Here is a 12,063-nt window from a genome sequence, read left to right as displayed (position 1 = left end):
GACCAGCCAGAGCAGAACTCGGTTATTCTATTCAAACTACTTAACTCTCCGCCGTCCATTCCAGATGTCCTCCGTCTTGGTCAGTTAGCAATAAATAAACTTACTTAGCATGCGCTAGCCATGTACCAATTTCTAAGTTTAACGATGTTCAATAAAATACCACACTAGAACTACCTAAGGCAGCTTAATTAGGCTTGGCGGTTGGTTACAAGGACTTGGAATGATCCAAATTTGTAATTATGAAAGAAGCATTTCATAAGTACACAACAAAACCGTTTTCATTATTTGATGTCAGATCATTGTTTCTTTCTGTAGTACCTTATCGCTTACCGGAGAAAGCCACTGCCCTCTTGGTTGTTTGCTCATGTTGCGAGTAGACCTTCAGTAGTTGTTAGTAGTTAAATTAGCTCTACTAAGCCGCGCCAAGTTTTCCAAATTCAAGAAGCCATGTTTTGGACTGAGATGAGAATATTTATAATGTATCTGCTACTATACAGCAGACAACTAGTTGATCGCATCAAACTTTACTTTGGTAAGCCAGGAACACCCTCCAAATTACTGAACTGCTCACACGTTTATTTATATATGTTCACGCTTCTGCTGAGAATGCATATACCAAGTCACTTTCCATTCATTTCTGTGATTAACTAGTGACCAGATGCATCAAATAATTTAAACGTTAAACTAATCTCTTGGTTCCAGCAATGGGTTACTTAGTCACATACATTTAACCGTGTGAAAGGTTGTCAATGCGGGCTAAAGGTGTAAACAAGTTTCATCTCTTCACCGTAAAACTTGCTTGATGAAAATAGGATATTATGTGCCATCAGCTTTGTAAGCACCATATAGTTAATAAAAGGCTTAAATAGCAGGTCAGCCTAGAGATGAATCTGCAAGAGAGTCAGATAGTAGTAGAAAATCTCAAGAACGACTGACACGAAGGCCTAAAAACAATCTACCACCTTAAACTTTCATGATGCTGCATTTATTGGTACAATCCTGAGGTCTATGGGTCTGTAGGTCTACGAAGCAGCTGTCGTTCAATGCGTAGGGTGCTGACTTAAGATTAGTAGATCAGTGGTATGAGTCCCACAATGACCATTGGTGGCTTTAGAAATGTATGTAATGGTATCCAACCACAGTTGCTCCTGTCGCTACATCAGTTTAAAGTCTGTAGACCACCTCAACAGAGCCCCAGCTGACCTTCTCACAGGGTATTATAGGAAATTACAGTAGACCAACACTCTGGAAGCGAGGCCAGTGATGAAATTGGGTTTATAGTCCGAACCTCAACTGGTTTGAAACTCGACGAGTTTGTATATCGACAATGGTTGGTCCAATCTCGACAGCAGTTTTACTATTTTACCATCTACTATTTTCATGGTAAATGAGCGATTTATATTTAAAAGATTTATTTGCGCAAAAATATCTTGTGATTCATTTGATGCAGCGCTCTCCAGCTTATGTAGGCCTAACAATATTTTGCCCAACCTAAATATAGAACGAATGCTAAAACAAGTAACAATCATAAATATGGTTGGCTGTTATGCTAGCAGTATGTTTTATTTGAAATCTAAATTTCAGTGAGTAGCTTTGATTTTTATTTTTTGAAGTGAGAATAGAACTGCAAAAAGACATTTATTATTTGTTGAAGATTAAATTATTGTAAAACTGCATCAGCCTTTGTCGATGTTCGGACCAACCTTTGTCTAGATTCGGACCAACCTCTGTCGATATTGGGACTTGTCTAGGTTCGGACTTGTCGATGTTGGGACTGTTTCCCTGAAATTGTCCTATGATTAGTGAGTTAGTCCAGCTGCTCTGGTTTACTAGGAGCTGCATGTTTTTTAATCTAGTGTTTAATTGTTTGTAGGGTTGGCCAAAAATGTTTATGGAGGGTGTGATAAGTTTTACTACAAAGGCTACCGGTTCTCTGGGCTCGCACATAATCTTGAGAGGTTAAAGGCGTGTGAGAGGTATGACAACTTTCGACCAGATGATTTGATGATTCTTGCTTATCCTAAGACAGGTAATGCACTTGAAAAAGGAAAGTGCTGTCTGAGGTTTATTGCCAACAGTGACAGAAAAGTATGGTTGATTAAAACTCTCTCAATCTTGCATTCAGCAACCTATTCGATTATTATCATATCTGGTTTTCTGAAGAATAACCAGTTAAAGTTGAAGTTCAGTAAAATATTTAAAATACATACTAAAAAAAATTTAGCCTCAAGCAATTGTTTAGCAAGCTAAATTCATTTATGTTAAATTCAACATTCATGTTATAGGTAAGATATTAAATTTACATGTATGTTGAAGGTGAGAACTACCTACGGTATGTACTGCACATAGTACATTGTAACATTACATTTTATTGTAGATCATAACTACTAAATACACCGAGTATACAAAAGTTACTCTACGTAACTATAGTTACTAAGGTTAACGTATTATTTTGTTGTTACTAACTTTTAATATGTAAGGTACATCTATAAAATTTTGTCATGTTCACCAGGGGGTGTTTGCATTAGATATTCACGATGGGTTTCTATACCCCTCAGTATGAAATTTTCACTTTATGATGCCAACACTAGAATAAATTAAAATCATATGGTGAGAGCCCACTATATAGTTAACACTAATGTTAAGACAGGGGTTAGTAATAGTTTGTCTTTAGCTCAGTTATATTCCCTAATCGTATGTTGAATGTACTTACTGATTCAGTTTGTAATTGAGAGATATTTCATAAACTTTACTATAATAAGAGCCTGTCTGTCTGTTTGTCTGTCTGAACCCACGCTAAGAGCGTTAGGAAAAAAGATTGCCTCGCATGGGTAGCGAACCCAGGACATCGCATTTCAAGGCAAGCGGGCTACCATTACACCACTAGCGAGCCTTTCCAATTCATATGATCATTCTCCATATACCGAATACTCATCTAGATCTCTCACACTGCATGGACTGGCAGGCATACTAGTGCTTAATAGTTAACACAAAGCCTTAGAATACACATCAAACCATTCAGACCATTACACTTGGTAGCATATCAAGGTATGTTTTACACCCTTTTGGAAAATAACCACGTCCTGACTAAATCATTTATGGTTCCAAATTGATTTCTGGTAGGAAATAATAAACTTCTGTAGTTGCAAAACACAGGGTTCAACATCACGGATGGATTGGAGTGTGGGGAGAGTTAATATTCGAAACACCTGCTGATACTAGCCATCACCTAAAAGATAAGCCCTCACAGTGCCTAGCTGAAATTTCTCCTAGTTTTTGACCCCAGCTACAACTATCGTCTGAAACTTGTCATACGTTTGAACAGTGATTGATTAAATGGATGGAAGTTGATGATCAATGATGATGCAACAATTACAATGTGCTATTGGCTAAAATAAACAATAGAAAGCCTTTTTTAAAGCTCGTAAAAAAGCATGAAACTACAGCAACAGGCTGCTCTTGATACAAGTATAGAATGTCAAAAAATATATTGGAAAAATATCTGCATATGTGGCCATTTGGTATCATGGATTGATGCATAAAACTGCTAAACTGTTCTTCTAGGCACGCACTTTGTGAAGGAGACCATAATGTCTATATATAAAGAGAAAGGATTGTTACCGCATGACACACCTACAGCAAAGGTAGTATCATCTTTTGAGATCAAACCACCACCAGGTTTCCAGAGCGTGAAACGTGAGTGTAATTTATCAGAAATAGTTAACAAATATATTTGTATTGATTATCAACAACACTGCTATTCAGCTCAGAATAAAAGGGAATCAAAGATGCCAGAGACTCTTTGGCCATAGGGGCATCACATTTTCATAGAGGCATCACATTTTCATAGAGGCATCCCATTTTATTTCCAGGTGAAACATTTGGAGTATAAGCGTGCGCGTGTTCATGCAGATCTTGTAGATTGAAACTTTATCAAAATATTAGAGATAACAATAAATTTTTCAAATTGGACTACTTGCTATGGCTATAAGGAAATATGACCGGATTATTTTAACAAATTTAGACTCATGCTTAGATGTATGCTAAAACAAGTTATAGATTTGCTTTCCTTGTTTACCCTTTGTGTGATGTGATGTTGACATGCTGCCATTTACGTATTTTAATTGCTGAGTATGCGATATTTCATACAGGCATATACGGTGAAACAGGAAAATGGGGCTGTTTTAACATTTTTAGAGCAGTTGAAACTGGAAAATTGGGCTATTGCTGGTTTGTTATGATTTTTGTTAATAATTTTTAGCATGAGTGTGAATTAACATACATCTAAGTAGTTTTAAACTAGCTATATATTCTACACTATTTAAACTTTTTAAAGATATTTACCTTTGCTAGGTTTGACTCAAAGCTAACTGGTTGAATCTCCTAAAACATTGGGCTTCTCAGCAAAATTTAACAGTTCATTATTTTTAAACACCACTGTATATAAAATATATAAATATAAATAAACAACACAACAACTAAACTAGAATTGAACTTTGCTGACTTTTGATAATGGCAATATAACTGTGTTTCTGTTGATGACAGCAGCATATAATAGACCTAGATTCCATGGCTATGTGTATCTGAAGAATGAGATGAGATGGCTATACATCCATAATTATATTAGTGATAATATTGTTATTGTGCGGAATATTGAGCTATTTTAAACCAGGTTTTTCAGAAGCTTCGAGCAACGCAAAACGAGGCGATAATAAAGCATCCCTTAGAACTCTCAATTTTTTAGTTAGTTGAGTAGATAGTAGGCTACATAGCTATAACAACAATAGGCTACATAGCTATAACAACAAGACTTTGTGTGTATCATTGACCTGCTTGACCTGATTTGTTTTTGAGCTTGTCTTGTTTTTCAAGTCACGATTTACTGCTGGATAACAATATATTTATTTAAAATCTTCATAAACGTTTTTGTATGTACAACATTGGTCAGAGTAGATGAGTCTAAGTTCAACTGGCACACATATACACCCCAAAGTTTTACCAAAGTGATCATCAAGTATTCTAGAGCTGGTGTCCGCAATAAAAACATTAAAATGAATTATCATTTTCATCGTCCCAAGTAGACGTGGAGGCTCAGCAGTATTTAAAAAGATTTTTATCAGTTTTGGTTATCTGCTGATCAGATATTTACGATGAACCTACACAAAACTTTAGTAGATTCTATCAGAAAGTATCGATATTTTATTATCATTTGCTATTGGCTTCTATCTGACAGATAGAATGTTTCAAGATTAAAAGCGATAAAACTTGATCGCCATTGAAACACTCAGATCAAGCAAAAGTGCGATTATGACATCTATAGTTACACTTAGTCAAAGAGATCGACAGAATAAAGACGCGGAACATTGCAACTTTAGCACAATAGCCTATAGCAATAACAAGGGAGACCGACAGCCGTGATTCTAGTGATGTCATTTCGACATGTATTTACTTCTGAGCTTTTTAATCGAGAGTGAATTTTGTCGCTCTTACTCTTAAAACATCCTGGCTGTCAGTTATAGTAGTAAGCTGTAATAGTAAGTTATAATAGTAAGTTATAATGGTAAGTTATAGTAGTAAGTTATAATAGTAAGCTATAATAGTATGTTATAATAGTAAGTTATAATGGTAAGTTATAATAGTAAGTTATAAAACAAGTAATAATAGTAAGTTATTATAGTAAGTTATCATAGTAAGTTACAATAGTAAGTTACAATAATAAATTATAATAGTAAGTTATAAAAGCAAGTAATAATAGTAAGCTATTATAGTAAGTTATAATAGTAAGTTATAATAGTAAGTTATAATAGTAAGTTATAGTAGTAAGTTATAATAATAAGTTATATTAGTAAGTTATAATAATAAGTTATAATAGTAAGCTATAATAGTAAGTTATAATAGTAAGTTATAATTGTAAGTTATAATAGTAAGCTATAATAGGAAGTTATAATAGTAAGTTATAGTAGTAAGTTATAATAATAAGTTATAATAGTACGCTATAATAATAATTTGAATGTTGGTTATGTGTTGCTTACTAACAAAGATGTTTTAGAATGGTCTTCAGATAGACAACTCATCATTCTGCACATTAAAAGCAAAACTCTTTCAATATGAACAACCCCCAAATGTTAGACTTTAGTCTTCAATGTTTAATGTTTATTCTGGTAGCTGAAAGTATAGAATTCCACTGAATGTCTTGGTATTAATCTGCCAACTATTTGTATTAAATGTGTTTAAATGCTATTTAGTATTTTGCAGAGTTTGTTCAAGCTCGAATATAACCAATATAATTTTAGAACCGGCTGAAAATTACAAATGAATACTTTTTTTTCTCGTGCAGCAACTTTTCATGCTGTGCTAAATTTTTCCACATGTCTATATAGACAAGAAATGCTTTTATGGAGATGTTGCTGTTGATATACTCAAACATTTACTCCCGGAGTCTCATGTAGATACTCGTATAGTTTTGATGTTGACACGAACTATGGGTTTTAGAAAATGGAGAAGATTTTGAGAGCTATTTGAGTCCAAGAATGATAGCCACACACTTGCCTTGGAGTTTACTACCTCCTAAAGTTAAAAAGGGAAAAGTAAAGGTAATCAGTAGCAGATGAAAAGCATGGATTTTCCAGAACCTTCTTTCTAGTTTTCAATAGAACCTTAACAGAGCTATTGTGCAGTACAGCAACAAGTTACTACAGTATGTGGCATATCAGAAATCTTGTGGTGTAACATAGCAGAAGACAAGTAGTGTAAAAGAGTTGATATTCAGCCACCTTAACCTTATCTTTATTGCTATAAAACTAAGTTTTGCTTCTACATAAACTCAAATGTATTTTATAATTACAAATGTACATGTAGAGTTTTTTATTGCCATGAGTTATCATCAACAAAATAATGTTTTTCTTTACATGCCAAAACAGGAATGAGAAGACAGAAATCAGGAGTTATTGAGTTAAGCAAAAGTGTTATATAAGTTGGTAATCTAACAGCATTGTGGAGTTGTAATAGTGAATTGAGGGTTGTAGTAACAGAAAGTTCATATAAACTGAAACATACAATCGTGGATGTAGTATGTTGGAGTCGCAGAATGAAAAACATTGTTTGTCATTTGTGTGGCAGGATAAATACTAATATTTTGGGCATAGTAGTTTATGCAGGATTTTGAGACCTATTGCAGAAATGAGTAAGTTTGGTATAAGGCATTTGTTTAAAGATTTTGTTATGTGATTGGTGGAAGTGTGGTGACCTTGAATTATCAAATTCTTTCTATATTTACTAGTATTAATTGCCATCATTAATATGCATTGTCTCAATATGTTGCCCTGAGATGTCTCTTCTGTCATATGCCACTTCAAAGTAATTTCTTTAGTTCTTATCCATCCCTTGAAAGGATGCTTTCTAAAATTAGTTTACTAAAAATATCAGTCACTTTTTTATGCAAATCAGATACAAATCTAAAACAGCTTTCAAGTCCGAACAATTTTTATTTGTGACTAGTTTTTAGCAAAAGTCATAACGCAAAACTAAAATGCTTCTTTAGTTACTGAAACCATTGAAAAAATCACCTTTTCAGTTTCCGTGATGCTGTTTTTTTAAATATTCATGCAGGGCAGATAAAACACTCATTGAAAGTCGAGATTTTAAAACAGCCCAAGCTACCTACCGAAACTTGTTATTAGTTGAGAAAAGCTTGTTATTAGACAAATCTGTTATTAGCACCTACCAACGAGATATCTAACAAATCTATTGATAAAGTCTTCACATCTCCATGTGATCATTTAGATATAAATCTGGAAAAAGCATTTAGTCAAACTTTTACATACAAAGTAAATCTGCTTCAAGGTCTACTTCATATACTGTACTTCTGCAAACATGCTCTGTAATTCATTTAATTTGCTTTACAACTCGGAAAACAAAGGCAACTCCTTAATAGGGACTACCAAAAAGTACACAATGTGTTAAAACAAGTGCACTAAATAAAACTGTTAAAATTAAATTACATCTAATAAGTAATTTAATATAGTGAGAATTTTACAAAAAGAGATTTTTATTGTTAGTGCCCCTTAGACACACGAAAAGAAATGTTGGTTTGGTAATGGATAAGTAGAAGGTAGAGGTGGAGCTAGGTTTGAAGGGAGAGGTGATGGGTAGGTCTAAAGGTAGAGGTGATGGGTAGGTCTGATGGTAGCAGTGATGGGTAGGTCTGAAGGTAGAGGTGATGGGTAGGTCTAAAGGTAGAGGTGATGGGTAGGTCTGAAGGTAGCGGTGATGGGTAGGTCTGAAGGTAGAGGTGATGGGTAGGTCTAATGGTAGCGGTGATGGGTAGGTCTGAAGGTAGAGGTGATGGGTAGGTCTAATGGTAGCGGCTATGGATAAGTTTTAGGATAGATCATGGGTAGATCTGAAAATAGGGGTGATGGGTAGGTCTGAAGGTAGGGGTGATGGGTAGGTCTGAAGGTAGAGGTGATGGGTAGGTCTGAAGGTAGAGGTGATGGGTAGGTCTAAAGGTAGAGGTGATGGGTAGGTCTGAAGGTAGCGGTGATGGGTAGGTCTGAAGGTAGAGGTGATGGGTAGGTCTAAAGGTAGAGGTGATGGGTAGGTCTAATGGTAGCGGCTATGGGTAGGTTTTAGGATAGATGATGGGTAGGTCTGAAGGTAGAGGTGATGGTTAGGTCTGAAGGTAGAGGTGATGGGTAGGTCTGAAGGTAGAGGTGATGGTTAGGTCTAAAGATAGATACTAGTCGAAGTTTAAACTACCATAGCTTATGTATTTTTATTAGTTTTAACTGGTTTATGTTTTTTACTTTTCACTATCTTTATCACTTTCACTTGCAGAGATTCACAAAGCTACCAATTTTGTGTGTTTTGGAAATTAATTTTGGTGTAGAGACTAATATTTATTAAAATGTTATGCTACGTGTTACTATGGAAACTTGCATGTTATAGTGTATGCATTATAGGAATGTGGTATGCTTGTTATTGCTGATACCATTTGGTGATAGGTTGATTTATTCATTGACTCTAGTGGCAATGACTCAATTTCTCTGTTAATTTAAAAAAAGCACTTACACGATTACTCAAAATGCGCTAGTCTTTTTCTTCCATTACAAAATGGCCACTCATGTCCATGTGTTGTAGTCAATTTTGAAGCTGCTTGTTATTCAAGGCAAGATAATGTACAGGGTTCTTCTTCTTTAGATAGTGCTAGTCTACAGAAATCCCAAAGATACCGTCTGCAGCGCATTTCCCTTTCTCATGAAGCTGAGGTTACTTTTTCCCGATACCAAATTTGCTGACTTCATCCAGTGGTTTGTCGACGGCAAAGGTATTGCATATTTACTAGGTGTTAGTAAGTCTGACAAAGGTACTGCATACTTACTAGATATTAGCAGATCTGACAAAGGTACTGTATGCTTACTAGTTATTAGTAGGTCTGACAAAGGTACTGTATACTTACTAGATATTAGCAGGTCTGACAAGGGTACTGTATACTTACTAGATATTAGTAGGTCTGACAAAGGTACTGCATACTTACTAGATATTAGCAGATCTGACAAAGGTACTGTATGCTTACTAGTTATTAGTAGGTCTGACAAAGGTACTGTATACTTACTAGATATTAGTAAGTCTGACAAAGGTACTGCATGCTTACTAGTTATTAGTAGGTCTGACAAAGGTACTGTATGCTTACTAGTTATTAGTAGGTCTGACAAAGGTACTGTATACTTACTAGTTATTAGTAGGTCTGACAAAGGTACTGCATACTTACTAGTTATTAGTAGGTCTGACAAAGGTACTGTATACTACTAGGTATCAGTGGATCCCAGTTACCAAATTCATCTGTTCATATCGATGGATGACTGCATAAGATCGATATTTATCAGAATTAAAGAACATAATAAAAGTTATCTGATGATTGACAGATGCAGCATAAACAGACACCAATAAGTCTGTTAGTAACATACTTCACTTCCAAATCGACAGCGTTGATGCACTTAGTAGTCTAGACATCTCTGTGTTATTGCATTATGGTATCAGCTAGTCCGAGCTGGTTCACCGTATGTAAGAGTAATAGTAAGGTGTTTTATTAGGAAGCAAGATAAAAGTGAGAAAGATTACAAAGTCCCTATAAAAAGGGACAATAGCAATGAATCTACCGCTGGCTTGCAGCTTGCAGGTGTAAATACAGGCTTTTTGGAAACTTCTGGCAACCAATGACAAGTCTTCGTGCTTCAACACTATGTTTTTCTCTTCTGCTGATACGTTGGCTCACGTGTTCAACTACAGGGGTCCTTGACTTAGTTGATCGGCTCTTAAAAGTCAATATAACCTGAATAACAGTGTAAGTTGGAATATCCTGATTAGACTACTCTGTACTTTTATTAATATCTGGCTTCACTTACAGTCTTACATGGTGATGGAATTCTTTTCTTTGACGCATTACAATCTGGATGCATTACAATCTGGATGCATTACAATTAAAAAAATCTGCCTTGCGCTTTGGAGCACTAAAAAAGGAAAAAAAATATTTAAAATCAACCAAAAGAAGGAGCAAGAACCGGCAAGAACAACCTAAATGGCATACCATTAGCACCGAGAGATGCCCTAATGCTGTCTTGCCCCCACGAGTACAACAAAGCATATTCATCTCTTGTGTGCTGGATACTAGTGCACAATTGCTTCCATCGCTTACATCAAACATGACTTTAGGCTAGAACTACATGAAATATTACTTTAGATATTTTCTTGGGGGTCGTTTGTGACCTTGAAACAGCGAGTCAAGATGAAGTGTAGAAACAGAAAAGTGGAGACCGTCATAACCCGAGGCCTCCCTGTGTTAATGTTCAGTTTGTCAATTTTCTTTTGCACTGCTAAAGATTTATCTTTATTTTAAAATTTCTTTAATACATTAAATTTATTTCATTCTGAAATGCTTGAATATTTAGTTAAAGTTTTTCTAGTGTGGTTCGTTCAGATTGAACAGATACATTCAGCCATGCACTAATGAGAATATACGGTTTGATTTCCTTGGGTTTTTCTCATGCATATAAATTACCTATTTGCCCATAGGTCTAACGAGCGGCTTTCAAATATTTCAAAAAGTAATTATAATCAATAGTAGCACTCTTGCCTGTCCCATTCACCGACCAGACTCATATAGATTAATCTGAATTATCCAGGCTGTTTGACATGACTGGTTAGCGGTTACACAAACACAAAGCGTGAGAGAATTTTACTAATGTTGGTTAGCTATCCCATTCACTGAACATTGCCCTATTTACTCAAGCTCCCCGAGTCCGCATAGCTAAGCCTATTGCTTAAGCATGTCACGCTCACTGCAACATGATGAAAGGTTTGCTGGGATTGTTTAGCCTCCATGATGACATAAAATTAGCCACGTGGCTTGTTATGACAAAGATTTCATCACCTAAATGCTCATGCATTTAGGTGATGAAATCTTTGTGTCTAATTAATTATATTTCACCGTATGAAAGTTTTCATCTTGCCAACTCAAGATGATGAAATATTCACCGCTTAAAGATGAACTTTCACAACATTTTTCTGATTTTATCAGAAAGTATCGGTATTTTTATATCCTTTACAATTGTTTTTGATGTTTGAGGTGATCTGATCGCCAGGATGTTTCAAGATTAAAATTTACAAAACTTGATCGCCGCTAAAACATTCAGAAAAAAATGAGCTAAATGATGTCACTAGTTGTTATCGTTGCGATAATCGATATCGGCTATTGCGTTCACGCTGCTGCGTTTCGTGTCTCTATTCTGTTGGTCTCTTTGCAACTATAGACATCATAATCGGACTTTCGCTTGATCTGAGCTTTTTAACTCTGATCAAGTTTTGTCGATTATAACCTTGAAACATTCTGTCTGTCAGATCACCTACAAACATAAAAAATAATAGCAAATGATAGAAAAATTCTGATACTTCCTGATAGGATCTACTAAAATTTTGTGTAGGTTCATCATTAATATCTGGTCAGCAGATAACCGAAACTGATAAACATCTTTTTAAATGCTGCCAAGGCTCCACGTCTACTTGGGA

At 35.3% G+C, this 12,063-nt stretch overlaps 1 protein-coding gene across 1 annotated transcript in view; it reads left to right on the top strand.

Moving 5' to 3' along the window:
- The first annotated feature begins 423 nt into the window (after positions 1-423).
- LOC137388693 (amine sulfotransferase-like) overlaps positions 424-12,063 on the top strand; it is an 18,139-nt gene continuing 6,499 nt past the window's right edge. The window contains exons 1-5 of the mRNA XM_068075150.1: positions 424-532; positions 1,874-2,029; positions 3,565-3,696; positions 6,493-6,593; positions 9,199-9,325. Coding sequence (XP_067931251.1) covers positions 448-532; positions 1,874-2,029; positions 3,565-3,696; positions 6,493-6,593; positions 9,199-9,325 — 601 coding nt within the window. The 5' untranslated portion in view covers positions 424-447. The remainder of the gene's footprint in view (positions 533-1,873; positions 2,030-3,564; positions 3,697-6,492; positions 6,594-9,198; positions 9,326-12,063) is intronic.

The sequence above is a fragment of the Watersipora subatra genome, chromosome 2, assembly GCF_963576615.1.
Source record: "Watersipora subatra chromosome 2, tzWatSuba1.1, whole genome shotgun sequence".
Lineage (NCBI taxonomy): Eukaryota > Metazoa > Bryozoa > Gymnolaemata > Cheilostomatida > Watersiporidae > Watersipora > Watersipora subatra.
Note: the sequence above shows the minus strand (reverse complement) of the source record. Positions and strands in the feature narration are given on the sequence as shown.